This window comes from Glycine max, chromosome 12 (genome assembly GCF_000004515.6).
Source record: "Glycine max cultivar Williams 82 chromosome 12, Glycine_max_v4.0, whole genome shotgun sequence".
Taxonomy (NCBI): Eukaryota; Viridiplantae; Streptophyta; class Magnoliopsida; order Fabales; family Fabaceae; genus Glycine; species Glycine max.
This window is the reverse complement of record NC_038248.2, coordinates 5750162-5765152: the sequence shown is the minus strand read 5'-3', so window position 1 is coordinate 5765152 and position 14991 is coordinate 5750162. Positions and strand designations below refer to the sequence as shown.

General features: G+C 31.5%; 2 protein-coding genes across 2 annotated transcripts; one reads left to right on the top strand and one right to left on the bottom strand.

Annotated features, from left to right (window-relative positions):
- Positions 1–2566: 2566 nt before the first annotated feature.
- On the bottom strand, positions 2567–3737 carry LOC100812183 (uncharacterized). Its single transcript, XM_003539713.5, has one exon. The coding sequence runs from the start codon at positions 3339–3341 to the stop codon at positions 2829–2831; it is 513 nt and encodes a 170-aa protein (XP_003539761.1). The 5' UTR covers positions 3342–3737; the 3' UTR covers positions 2567–2828.
- A 6157-nt stretch (positions 3738–9894) lies between these two features.
- LOC100811654 (ribosomal protein L11 family protein) lies at positions 9895–10727 on the top strand. The gene has a single exon (NM_001254016.3). The coding sequence runs from the start codon at positions 9969–9971 to the stop codon at positions 10467–10469; it is 501 nt and encodes a 166-aa protein (NP_001240945.1). The 5' UTR covers positions 9895–9968; the 3' UTR covers positions 10470–10727.
- The last annotated feature ends 4264 nt before the right edge of the window (positions 10728–14991 follow it).

Genomic DNA, 14991 nt, shown 5'->3' with positions numbered 1-14991 from the left:
ATTATTTATTCTTAAATAATTAGAATCATTATAAAAAATAATATCTAAATTATATTATATATGAAATTCATGATAAACAGATATTTTTAATATATAAATTATATTTTAACATTGAATAGTTTAAATTGTGACATAATTTTATTTTTAACCATAGATGCTGTATTTTAAAAAACATATTGAAATTCGATTTAGAGATAACAATGTAAAGATGGTAGTTTGAGGTGATTGAGAAATAAAACAGCTTGGCCATTGTATGAAATGCACTTTTATGAAAGAAGATGAAGAATATTGAGAATATTTAACTGAAATAAAGAAAAAAGTAAGAGACTTACTTTTTATATTGAGGATTTTAATTTATAATATAAGAATAAAATATTTTTAAAAAATCTAATAATCAAAATAACATTAGAAACAAGCATTAAATTTATAATATAAAAACAGTAATAAGTTAATTCGGGTTAATTTAGTATTATCAGACTTGAAAAGTGTACATTTCGGTGTCTAGCCCTATAATGATTGAAATACTCTTTTTATGATTTTATCTAACCTGAATAATAAATCAACTGGTATTTTTTTTAGTCAAGATGGAGTCGGATCGATCAAATTCATTTGTTTTCTCTTTTGAAGGAAAATCCATTTGTCAAAGAGAATTATGATGGTGTGGTTGTTCCATGATTCGTGTTTTCGTTAAGATGGGCCTCAAAGGGGCCTACATTTCGGAGTCTTATTTAAGGGTTATTACTTTTTGCACTACTTTTTCTAACAATAACTCCTATTTTTTTAAATTGTTATTCCAATAATATTTTTTTATATGCATTTGGTTTCATTGTTTTGAAAATTAAAATCTGAAATCCTGTAAAAATAATTTGACTTTTCAAATTTAATTTCCAAAAAAAATATAGTTTTTAAATTTAATTTTCTGAATCAATTCTTTCCACATTCAAGAAATAAGGACATGCTTACTTTTATTTTCATTTCCTATTTTTATTTTTTATTTCCAATTTTAATTTACAAAAGATTCACCTTATTTTTAATTTTTTTTAATGTTTTTAAAAATATATTTATTTATACAGGAAACAGAAAAAAAATTGCCCAGTACGTATTATCTCAATCTCTTATCTCACAACAAATAGAAAAGGATTTCTCACAACTTCTTTAGTTTATTCGAAAAAATAAACCCCATAAGTTATGCTAAATTAACTTTGATTTGGTTATAAATAGCATCTTCACCGTTATATGTTAAACTAAATTAATTAGTGAGACCAGAATTCCTATTATATAGTTCATTCTTCATGTAAAAATTACACCATCATTCACAGTCACAGTTATAGTTTTTAAAGTACTTTTTTTAGAGGAAGTCTTTAAATTACTTGTAAATATAAATAAAAAATATAGTTATTCTAATTATAACTTAAATTCATCAAATATTTCAATTGCAAACTAAACCCCATTTCACACATTTCGGAAAGGATATTCCCTCCGCAAACGATTTTGTTCCAACTTTTTCAATAGTTAAGAATGGGGGTTGATTTAAGGTTCTCTTAAGAAGACTCGTTATATATGGTCAACCTCAACCTCAATAGTCGATGCTTTGTGAGAACCTCCACAAAGATTCCATTATTGCCTTCCTCCACCTCCTTAAGGTTAACATGGTGTAGAATTAGTGAACAAGAATAAGAGGGAGAAGAAGGTACTTGGAAGTGAAAAAGGCAATACAAACTAAGGAAGAATATCAGAAAAAACTTCAAAACCACAGTGGTTGTGGGTTGTTGGAGATACAGAAGAATAAGATGAAAATTCATGAAGATAGAAGGCAACAATAGTAAAAAAAAAAAAAAAAAAAGTCGACCCTATTTAAGGCAATTTTACAGGAAAAATTGACATTTCAACCTTGAAAGTAAGGATAAATAAAGTGCCTCGATTCAAAATTTGAATTGCCATGATTGTTGCATGAAATTATATATGGTGGTTGTCTTAAGGCCAACTTTGCATAATGGGCTACCTCAACCTAAGGTGTTGCATCAACCGAAGTGTTGAGTGAAGTCAGCACGTAAATGGAAGATCACTGGAATTGTATCTAAATTTAGAGTTACCACGGGGTTATAAGAAAAAAGAGAGTAATAATATTACTTGTGAGAAGTGTTGTTTATAGTTTCATGCTCAATCAATTTTAAATGTTTTCTTTCACCACATCTTATTCCCATTTTATTTATTTATTTGAATGTAAAAAGAAAAAAACTAAAAAGCCAGCGATGAATGGATATTTGATGACTAGTGCCCACTAGTTCATGAAGTTTGTGGTGTAGAATGATAGAGCCTAATTAGGCCATTGGTCCCAAACCTAAAGACCCGAACCCCACCATCAATCACCCCAACCAAGCTGGACCTACTTTCATTTTCTGTTCCTTTCATACACCATCCCCTCCCCTAACTTCCACTCGATCATCCCACACCGTCCATGAAATACAACCATTACTTAATTTACCCAGAAACAAAAACTCAAGCGATCTATCACAGCACATGCTGCAGTCATATCGTCTCACTCTCCAAACAAACACCATCGATCAACATTCAAAAAATATATATATAATAATATTCCTTGAGGGTACTACGTACGTAGACAGTACAAAATTACAAACCTCAGGCTTCGAAATTAATAACCGAAACCTCTTATAAATTATATTTACCTCCAAAATTCACAAAAACAAATCTCGGCTAAAAATACATACCTATTACAGTAACAGAAGTAGAACCAAAAAGGGTTTAAAACCAAAAAAAAAAGAAGAAGATTCGGTTCGGTGAGTGAGAGGGCTATGGTTTTTTCTTTTTTAGTCTTGGAAACCGGTTTTGGCCCAAATGGCGTTTCGGAGCGTGCTGAGATCCCTTCCCTTTAGGGTTCTCCCAACACCCTCGTGCACGGAGAACGAAGCTACCCTATTCCTCGCAAGAAACTCGTGCGGTGGCACCCTCCCACTCCTCTCATCATTGTAACTCTCGTTGTCGTCGTCGTTGTCGCTGTGGAAGTTGTTCTTCCTCCGGTACTCGTCCCCGAGGATCTTGGACCAGTCGGGGATGTTGACCGGCACCGAAGCCGGATCACCGGAGGAGGAAGAGGGTTTTTTCTTGGCCGAGGAATTAGAGCCGCGGCCGTGAAGCGATCTGCGGAACTCGAACGAGTTGTTGGCTCGGGCCGAGTTGTAAATCTCCGACTCGTCGAACTCGAACGCGGATTCCAAATCCATGGTTAAGGATACAGAGTCGTGTATATCTGAGGCCACAGGGAGAAAACGGTGGCTTCGTGAAGTGAAGTGGTTTTTTCTGCTGGCCATTATTGTAAGCATGCAAGTGGTGATTCTATAACGTTGTTGTTGTACGTGTGGAACTGTGGAAATTTCTTCTGTTGGTTGCTTCCGCTATATATCTCTGTGTGCTAGGTTGTTTGTAGTTGCTTCGTCGATGGCTTTCTTTTCTTTTTCTCCTACGTTGTTGTTGTTGTTCATGGTTCCTTTGATGTGCTTTTATAAAGGGTTTGGTGCTATACTCGCCTTTTCTTTATTCTCGTTAGGAAAACGAAAATCGGTGTTGTATTAATATATCTCGTTTTCATTATTATTTTTTGGATAAGAACAGGAAAGAAAGAGAGAGAAGTTACGAACTGATATATTCTTGTTGTTAATATCGTGTGTCCCGTGAAAATAATATCGATAATGATAATTAATAAAGAGAAATAAAAGTGTTTTATGGACACCATTATGCTATAAGATACTTCAAGAGAAAAAGAAAAGGAGGAAAAAAATTAAATATTATAAGATTTATAAAAATAGATTAGAAACGTCGGTGGAATGTTTAAAAAAAAACAGTTTTTTATTTTTTATTTTTATGTATTATTGCTCAAAGAGAAAATGCCGCGTTACATTCTGGATAAGGTTCCATTCCATTGATTCCATCTTCTCTGTCTTTTCTTTCTCCCGTTTCTTTCTCAGTAACGTGTGAGAAACTACCAGGGACACCCATACATTTACTGTTCCAACTTTTCCAACAACATCCCGTTTGATTCACAAGATTATATTTGCCATTGTTTTTTGTTTTTTTTATACTGTATATAGATAATAGGTAAAACTGTATATCAAGACCCAAATTCCAAACCATTAATTGAGTTAGAACAACTTCACATAGAATGATTGTTGGTTGATTCACACGAGAAAAAAAAAACAATTTATCCACATGAAAATTCATGCATTTTAATGATTTACCTATAATACTTAACAAGCTACGACTCTTGTGTGAGAATTAATGTGAGATGGTAATCTTCAAAATGAAATAAAATAAAACAATTAAACGATTAATATAGTAATTTACATATAAGTAAGAGCTTGTTTATTTTTCTTCTGTAAAAAATTAAAATAACTTGTGGCTTTGAAGTTCACAATAGAGTCTTGTTAATAAGCTACCATTTACAAGTCTGTTTAACAACTATTATAAAAATAGTTATAAAGAAGTAATTCATATATATCATTAACTATGTACGTAATCATATGATATGAAATTATTCTAACTTAATTAGTAGTTTTAAATTCCAATCTTGAGTATGTAATGATATTAAATTTAAAAATTAGAATAGAAAAATACTATGCAGTTATCCTCATTGTAATTACCATTTTTCTTTGGAAATTTGGGTCTTAAACTTATAAGACTACACAAGGTCAATATTTTTGCTTAACAGTTTCCTTTAGTTAGAAGGGTGTGTACAACAAATCCTTGTTCTCTTCTGTTCACAGTTGAATCCTTATTCTTCTTTGTTCACAATTGCGGGTTCCATGCATTAGAGACATTGACACCATCCTTCAAACAACTTATTGGAGAACATAAATGATGATGATGCTATTTCACTTTTCTTTGATTAAATTATATATGCTTCTTACTTATCTTTTTGCAAGACACAACAAGAGAGTAATTTTTTATTTATTTATCTCAATGTTTAAATTTATTTAAATTCAATTCTTGTTACATTCTTTTGTTTGATATGTTATTTGATATAGGATATTTATGTCTTAAATTTTGAATATACAGGTATTTGTGTTTTGTAATTATATAATTTTTTTTAAAAAAATTATATATTTTTTATAATTAACAGAGAATTTGCGGGGAATAGCGTGGGATTTGTGAGGAATATTTGGCAACTAATGGAAGGAATGACATGGGAATAGCAAAGAGGGTGGTTTGCTAGGGATTTGTGAAGGAATAATGTAATTAGATAGGGAATTTGCGAGGGACAATGACAAAATTTGCAAGAGATCATTTTCATCGCTAATTAATTAGCTACTTGATTTTAAACAAGAGACCAATTCCTTGTTAGTCCTTCGCAAACTTATAGTGATCTTGCCATTTTCTTGTAGTGATCTTGTGTTACAATTTAAATTGTATATTTATTATAAATCTAAAATATAGTTTATATATTTAAAAATATTTATTTATTATGGAAATTTAATTATATATAAATAAATATTTATTTATTATGAAATCTAATTTACACTAGCATGACTTATACTATTTGTGAAAGACTTTTTATTACACCTTATATAAGATTGTTTTTCTTTCCATTTTACGTGATATTAACATCATAATTTATATTTTGTAAAAAAAATGATCATAATTTATATATTGTTCACTTTGGTATCTTCTTTTGTTATTATAAAATTAAAGTTACATAACTAGGTATATAATTTTTCAAATTTGATTTTAATTAAGATTAAGTTTAAAGTTATGTAATTTATGTTTATATGTTTTTGTTATAAAAGCAAATTAGTAATGGAATATGATATAATTTATGTTTTTCTAAAATTAATTTAAATTAAAATTAATTTCTTACCGTAAAATATGACATGTAAAAATTATAAAAAATCACGTTGATTAATATTTGAATCTAATTCTAAAAACCAAACACATCCACACCCACCTAGTCACCTTACTAGTTTGAGAGGGGGACAAATGTGATCCGGTAAACTAAAGACTCAAGATTAAGTAATTAGTTTGAATAATACTAGATTTAATTTTTTTATTAAAATTTTAAGTTTAAATTTCGTGAGTAAAAAATTAATCATTATTAAAATTAATAAATATTTTAGGCTGATGTCATGACAAAAAATAATAATTAAAGACTCGAGAAAAGAAATGCCTCAAGTAGATATATGTAGGACACGTGGTGTCCAATGATTTGGAGAAAGATGAAGGAGTATGATATTGATGGCACATGAGCCATCTAGCCCTGACCTTATATTATTTTGTTCTCTCAAATAAATCTCCTCAGTTTATCGTTTTATATATATTTGATCGAACAATTGAATACTTTTTTAATGCTAAAAAAGTAAAGTTATACATCATTCATTTCAGTTCATCAGTTCTGTTTAGGATTCTTGAGAAAGTGCATTTGGTGTTTATGCTGTACCGGACACACTGCACAAAGAATAAATAAATGGTGCTTACTTTGGTTCCAAATTTCAATTATCCTTATGAATAAAAAAAACCAATTATCCTTTCAATATTTTATAAAAAAAATCAATTTTCTTTTCCACCATGAAAGAAATCGAAGCACGTCTGTTATTGTAGTTGTAACTATCATTAATTTTCTCTATTGTTAATTTCTTGTCGTCCAAGGGCAAAATAAGATGTATCAAATAAAATTTGTTAACTAGTTTAATACATCTTATGCATACAGGAAATTTATAAAGTACAAGCGTGATGAAGAAGAACAATTGATATTGATTATATAAACTTATAAAAATACCTCTATGTAATAATATATAAATAAAAAAATATTTGATATAAAATTTTGTTTGCCATTTTATTAATTTTCAGCAAGTTGGGTTTGTCCTTTTTTTTGGAACAGACCTAATTTCTTTTTCAATAAAAAAAATGATTAACAGCCAAATTTAACATAACTATATATGGCATGCTGAACATTCGTGTACTTATTTCATCTAGCTTTTTACCCACTTAATTATTATTTTATCATTTACATATGTAAATGAATGGAAACAACATGTCCTTCAACTTCAATTTAATTGATTTGGATTTCATACGGATAAAGAAAAGTTTTTGTTTCTATTCCTTTATTAGCGAATGCAACGGCTGTTATATTTTTCAGGTAATTATCAATATATAATTCACTTTTATTCTAGTTTTTTTTATTGCATCACTTGTTACATTTATTTTTCACACAAAAAAAAAACTTATTACGTTTATTATTATTATTTTGCCTTTCCTCCCTATCTTTGTATTCCATCCTCTCACAAGTCACATCCACTTCGCAAATAATCAACATTCACAATTTTCCATATTTTCCCGAGAAATTTAATTTGGGCCCTTGACCTTCTCATGCACAATAGATACCAAAAATTGAGTAATACTTCCTCAGTCTCAAAACATGACTGATATTTGATATTTAAGGTTTTTTCATGCATATCAATTAAGAAATACATATCAATTAAGAAAGTAAGTATTTTAAGAAAATTAATATTCATTAGGAATTATTTTTACTAAAATATTTTTATTTTTCTCATAATTTCAATAAATGTATTATTAAATCTTAGAAGATAGCATTATTTAACAAAATTGAAATAAATATTTAAATATTTCCTTTAAAAAATAAAAACATCAATCAATTTGAAATTTTTGTGAAAGGTTTAAAAGTTTAGAACGTACGGACGAAATACACTAATTACAACATTTCATTTCATGCGACTAGTGGTGCATAACAGTACACGTATTTTTGCTTTATACCTAGATCCAGGAGATCGTATCACGATTAATAATTAATATAAAAAATGAATCAAGTAATATCATTTATCATATGTTCCTTTTAGGTTCCTTTTTTTAGAGCTCTTCTTCGGCTCCTTCAGAACTATAACACTGGTTAATATACTCAAGTTAATTATGAAATTAATAATTTATATGGATAAGCATTTGACTGGTAAAATGAATATGAAACTACAATAGCCTACTATAACTTTCAAAGCAATGTATAGAAGATTAAAAAAAAAATTATGTACCCTGTTGTGACGGATAAGAATTATAAATTATGCGAGACAGGGAGGGTCCTACCCTAAGCTAGTGTGTGCCTTAGCCATTACATGTTAAACATTGATTATATTATCGCATTTAACGTTTTGCTTTTGCCCCTTCCATGCCTTTTAGGGGTAGGGACTAAAGTTTAAAATTTATATCATTTTTGTTAAAATGTGGAATACCTGACAAATCATTCAAACGGTGATTGATTGGAGTTCTTATTTTATTGAAAGTTTTCTTACAGGGGGCATATATATATATATATATATATATATATATATATATATATATATATATTTGAATTTAACTTGTATATATGCCACTCACGAAATCAACAACTCTGGAAGGGCCAACAATATTGCATCCATTGATTAGTGGACTTTAGTATCAAGAATAAGAGCTTTATACAAAAGAAAAGCCGAAGCACCTAAACCAGGATCTTGAAAACCAGCGACTTCATTAACATCAAGATGGTGCGGTTCTTCTTCCTTTTTCGGAGAGATAACAAGTGGGAGTCTTATTAAGATTCCTCTTACCGAGTGATGGTTATTGCTTTTAAAATTGATTTAACAGCCTTAATCTTTTTTACATTTTACCGGCTACCGATATAAATCCATTTGTCATGATTCATGTGAAACAAACAAATTTTATTTGATTTATTCAAATAATTAACTCCTAATATCAAAATTAATAAATTAGTGCAATATATTAATTGATTGATTATACTAATAGCTTTTGTTTTGGTTATGGGCCGAAACTCATCAAATAACAATAAATTAAGGCAACTACTATTTTCACTCCTTATTACTTAAGACACTCCCCCTTTTCATTATTTTCCCCACAACTACCCCAGTAAATGTTACTACTTCCTTGGTCCCTTACCAACATTGCATTCGTGAGACCATCAATGGTGGAGTGAGTGACGACAAAAACCCCTTTCCTTGGAAATTGAACTACGATTGGTTTTAACCCCTTCTTCTTCCGCATGAAATTAATCGCCAAGATCCAGAGCAGAGAAGATTCTCTTCCCCTTAATTTTCCTAACTAACTAAACATGAAATGGGAAATGTTTGTTGACGTCGAAGGAGGAGTAAGAACTGAGGCTTTCACACGTGGAAAGGTAAATCATGGCTAAGGCTCTACACAATTCTATTGAATATAGGGTGCGATCTTTGTTCCAACGCACATCCTTGTTGCCTTCCATGGTGCAAACACCTATGCTTTGTCCTTGTTACCTTCCACGAATAAGCAAAACTATCAGTGAAAGTTTTTCTCAAATTCAATTTTGGCCTTTATGATGCAGATTTCAATGTTGATAAATTTGGTTTTGTGGCTGATCGTTTGTGTAGAAAGTCTGCTAAGGTGTGTGACTACATGATTCATCATTTTATCTTTGCATTCCCAAGTGTCTGTTTATTTCATTATTGGCATGGAATTTTAAAAGTTGGCATGGAGGAAGAAGGATAAACGAGTGTATATGAGATGATGGTGTTTTTTTTTTCTTCAAAAGAGACTTATGAGATGGGGAATGTGTTTTTTCCAGAAGTTATATGAGAAGGAGAAAGAGATGGAGGGGGAGTGTGTTTAATGGGTAGGTTGAAAAAAAAATTGGGGAGGAAAGTGTATTAGTGATAAGTGGACTGTAAATAGTAACTACCTAAAAAAACAGAAACCCATTTTTCAATAAACAAAAAATACAAGCCCATATTTCCGATAAACGAAAAGTGCTTGGATCCGGTCAGATTTGGGCCCAAATAGTGCCTTCAGTTTGAGAATAAGGAAAAACCCTAATCTCCAATATATATAATCCTCTCTTTGTTTTTGTACTCTGCTTCGCCTCATTTTCTGGCTAACCAACCCTGACACTCCTTCTTCTCCGCTTCCTCTTCGATCATCGCTTCAGAATGCCGCCGAAGTTCGACCCCTCCCAGATCGTCGACGTCTTCGTACGCGTCACCGGCGGTGAGGTCGGCGCGGCGAGTTCCCTCGCCCCGAAGATCGGTCCCCTCGGTCTCTCCCCCAAGAAGATCGGAGAAGATATCGCCAAGGAAACCGCCAAGGACTGGAAGGGCCTCCGCGTCACCGTCAAGCTCACCGTGCAGAACCGTCAGGCCAAGGTCACGGTGGTCCCATCCGCCGCCGCGCTCGTCATCAAGGCCCTCAAGGAGCCCGAGCGTGACCGCAAGAAAACGAAGAACATCAAGCACAACGGCAACATCTCGCTAGACGACGTCATCGAGATCGCTAGGGTTATGAGGCCGAGGTCAATGGCGAAGGACCTCAGCGGCAGCATTAAGGAGATTCTCGGGACGTGCGTCTCCGTCGGATGCACCGTTGATGGAAAGGATCCCAAGGACTTGCAGCAGGAGATTACCGATGGTGATGTTGAGGTCCCTCTCGATTAAGGAGGAAGGCTTTGTTACTCTCTTTCTCTCTTTTTCTTTTGTCTTTCTTCAGATCGTTTCGTGTTCTTTTTAATATAAATTTGGGGGAACTATCGAACGTTTTGTTTAAGGTTATTTTACCGCTTTGGATAATTTAGATGATGGTTTCGAGAGATATTATTATTATGGGCTGATTAGTTTCTTTCTCTGCTCACATTATGATATTTTTTCGATATAATTTTGTTAATGGATTTTAGCATTTATGCGTATATTTGTTTACCCCTTGTGTTGGTAAGAGTTTTTGCTAGGTAAGTCGGGATTTGCCATTACACTGTTGAGTAGAGAAATGAGGGCTGGTTTGTAGGTTAAATGGAATTATTTTATTATTTGGACTGTTAATTTCTTGTGCTAATGCTGGTTTAGTTCTTCTTCTTTTTCGTTCGGTTTTGTTAAAATTTACTGGATTGGCGCAAATTTATTTGGGATATCCTGTTGTCAACTACGTGTCTCATCTCGTGACTATGGGGCTACGAATTGTTAATTGGGATAAGAATGGTTGTTGAAAACATTGCCAATGATCTTTAGAGTCTGTGGAATGTTTTCTTTGGGATTCAAATATAGTGAATTTGTGGATGGGTAATTGGGTATTGGTTTAAGGGCAAGCAATCTATAAGCAAGTTTTGTTATCTTTTTAGTTTATTTTGATAACCTTGAACTTGATCTTTACTAGTTGAAAGTACTTATAGGAACTTCCTTGCCCTCTTAAAAAAGTTTTGCAATGCGTATGCTGGAGTAAAGGTATAATGAGCCCAAATCAGCTCTGTAGAAATGCTTCCAGACCTCCACTGACTATCTCTTACGTGGAATTACATATTAAATTTTTCTAGTTTTAGGAAACATTGTCAGATGCATTTAATTCTGTATTGAATTTCTTAAGATCTTTGAGATGTTTTCCAAAATTTTGTGGTGGTTATGTTATGCATATTGGCTGATGCGTTTTTTAGACAATGTTCTGTAACTAGGTCTGTCATTACACTGGTAAATGTAAATATTTATTGACATTTTGATTTATGTTTTTTCCTGCATGGTTGATGATGACTGAATCAAATCCATTTTCTGCTCTGGAACTTTTACTTTTTGTTAATCATATACAAGAGTTGATTGTTCCCATGTTATGAATTTTTTGTATCATGTTAATCATAAACTTGTTTTTTTTTTTGAACTTTTTGTTGGCTCTGGAATGTCCATTTTCTGCACTCAAATGTTGGTGTATCATGTTATGCATTTCCCAATATTGTACGAGGCAAACGTGCGTAGTGAATGATTGAGGAATTATGAAATTGGTGTACAGTTTGTGACTGGTGATGATTTGCTGAGAAAAGATCCTGCAGCTTTCTTTTATCAGGAAATGTTATCTCTCCATTTTAGATTTTGATGGAATTTCCATTGTTTATCCTTTGTAGAAAGATTTATTTTAAACATGTTTATTATTTAACTCCATTTCAAGCTAAAAATAGTTGTTTGATGGTGGTAAATCTTAAATGACAATGGTAGTGTTTTCACTGTGGAAAAACTAAATGTGGAACAAAGACCAAATTGTTCCGTTGATGTTGCTCCTATCATTAAATAGATAGATATTTTGAAACTCTTGGTAGTGCCATTTAGTGTGGGACTTGATCAGTTTCAGCCGTAGTGGATTTTTTTTTGTTAATACGATGTTTATGGGTATGCATTGTTATTTAACTATTGAATTGTTTCTTCATTGTCAACAAATAAATGAATGAAGTTGAAAAATATTAGGTGTTGTTTAGTTTGACTGTTTTTATTTTCAAATAAAACAGAAAGGAGTGAAAATAAATGTTTAAAATTTACTGTCTTAACCAAACCTTTTGCTTGGGCTCGGCGTGTAATTGTGTGGTCCGGAGAAACTTATCTTAAAATTAGGAAAATCAGTGACATGAAATAGTAAAAAAAACAGATTTCATATACACTACAACTTTCTTTGCCGTAGGATAATCTTTTCAGAGTGCGTGCCCGTGAAAAACTTGTCCATGAAATCTAAATAATTTCCCCGATTTGAAAACATTTTAATTGGGAATACTGCCATTCAAAATTGACTTATAACTTCATGCATCATCATTGCTGGGAAAAATCTCTATATATTAGAAAAGAAATGCAAGGATTAAGTAGATAATGTTCTTTTATTATGTGTAGAAATATTAATAATAATAATTTTTTAAAATAGTACTGTAAAATTTATGTGTAGATTATGTTGTAATTTTGACAATTATTATAACATTTTATAATGTCAGTTTTCTTAAAACTTATAATTCAAAATTATTTGTTAATTTGTTTATATGGGATAAAATTAATATAATATATATTTTAAAATATATTAAAATATAAATTATTTGATTATTTATTTTTTAATTTTAACATATTTTTGTTATTTTTGTTAATGTGTAAATATAATTCAATAGTTCAATTAATAAAAATAATATAATAATATTTTATATCAAATTATAAAAATGGTATAGTAATTGTAACATGTAATTTATTCTTGCTTTCTCTAAATATATAATTTTTTTTTGCCTGTTTTAAACGGAGACATCTATGCCAATTCTTATGTGGAAACTCTCGTACGTACCAAATAACATTGTTTTTGAAATTTATTAATTTTATCTAAGAATATTCACCGTTTTCCCTATTTTTTATGACTTCTCTTGCATTGCCGGCAGGACCAATTTTATTGCAGAATTGATGGTCTTGTTGAAAATAATTATCAGTCAATTTTTTTTAATCACAAAAATATTAATAACTGTGGTAACAACAATTAGAATGTTATTAACTTCTATTTTCATTATGTATCACAAAAATACTATTTTTTTTTTCTGTTCATCATATTTCTAATACTTCTTTTAATTACATAATTACTATATTCACATAGGATTTTTTTTCAATATATTTACAACTTTGAAGTTGGGAAGCATTTTGAGAACGATGAACATCTAAAATAAAATCAGAAGGAAATATAAAAGAGATTAATTTTGATGCATTATCATTGAGAAGATTTACTTTTTTAACTAATTGTGTAACATCTTAAGCATCACTTCTAGAGACTAGAAGTACTTTTGGTAAAAGTTAACGACTTTTAATTATATGAGAATGTATGATTAATATTAAGATACATTTTGGAATTTGGATCATGTATGCGTCTTAGTCAAAGGAAGAAGAACTGAAACAACCAAGGCATCTATTGCACGGTCAAAAGTAGTGTTATTTTTCTCTTGTTTCTTTGACAGGTCTCCAAGTCCAAACATAAGAAAACAGTTCTGCATTGTTCGTCACACTCTTTATGATCTATAAATGGTTAAATTCATAGAAACTTAGGGATACAGAATTCTAGTAAAGTAACCAACAGGATGTGCGACATGGGAACCCACTAGGAACCAGCTAAGAAAGCGCGTGAAATTCTCAGAGGGTTGAGATTCTCTTCTGTTACTGGAATTTTCAGATGATCAGATCAGTTGCTATATTGGTATCATGATGTCAGCGAATTTGACAGAACAGGTGAAGATTGTGATCATATCAGCAACATAACATTTATATTTGAACTTGAATACTATGATGGCAACGAGTTTAGAGGCAAATTTCCCCATCTGGGGTAGTTTTAGAAACTATTTCCCCAGATGGGGTGGTTTCTAAAATAATTGCAGCATGGGGCAGTTTTTTACGTGCATGCAAGAGCCAAACCGCCATTGGCAATGGCGATTTGGTGTCAGTGAGCAACCCGCCACACCCAGTGGCGATATGAGCCTAACTCGCTAGCTGTAATGGCGATTTGCAGAAGCCATTGGGAACCGCCAATCAAACTGGCGAGTTCCAACAGCTGAGTAGCCTGCCATGGCAGTCATGAAGGACAGAGCACAGAGCACGTCAGTCAAGGCCAAATCGCCAATGGTAATGGCGATTTGCCTTGCCCATGGATCGCCAACATGGCTGGCGGGTTGCTCCTGAGTATAGCTTCTTCCATTATAAAATCTCAGTCCGAGAGTGCACCAGCTACGCTTCCTTCGTGCCATTGCTGTGCTATTTTCTTCATAAGTTTCTCAGTGCGTTTTTGTTATTTTGGTAAGTGATTCTTAAGTTTATAAGTTAGGTTTTATATATTTAGATATATGTTAGGTTATTTCCTTCGTGCTATTTTCTTCATAAGCTTCCATTGCTGTGATAGGTAAATGTCAATATTATTTAAGTTAGGTTTTAAAAATAATATATTATTAGTTATGTTATATATATTTAGATATATGTTAGGTTAGTTATAGTTAAATTGATATATATTATTTTCTTGAATTATAGTGGTATATTATGATTTAAGTTAGGTTCTTATGATTTGCACGTTATATATATAGATATATGTTAGGTTAATTATGTTACAAATTTGAGTTGGTATATTATGATTTGTAGGTTAGTTGTATTGGATTTATTAATATGATTTTGTTAACATTTTTAAAATTTGAATGTTATTATTTGTGATAAAATG

Bases quoted from the DNA above. Each gene is read 5' to 3' on its own strand.
- LOC100812183 (XM_003539713.5), bottom strand. From the start codon at position 3,341: ATGCTTACAATAATGGCCAGCAGAAAAAACCACTTCACTTCACGAAGC.
- LOC100811654 (NM_001254016.3), top strand. From the start codon at position 9,969: ATGCCGCCGAAGTTCGACCCCTCCCAGATCGTCGACGTCTTCGTACGC.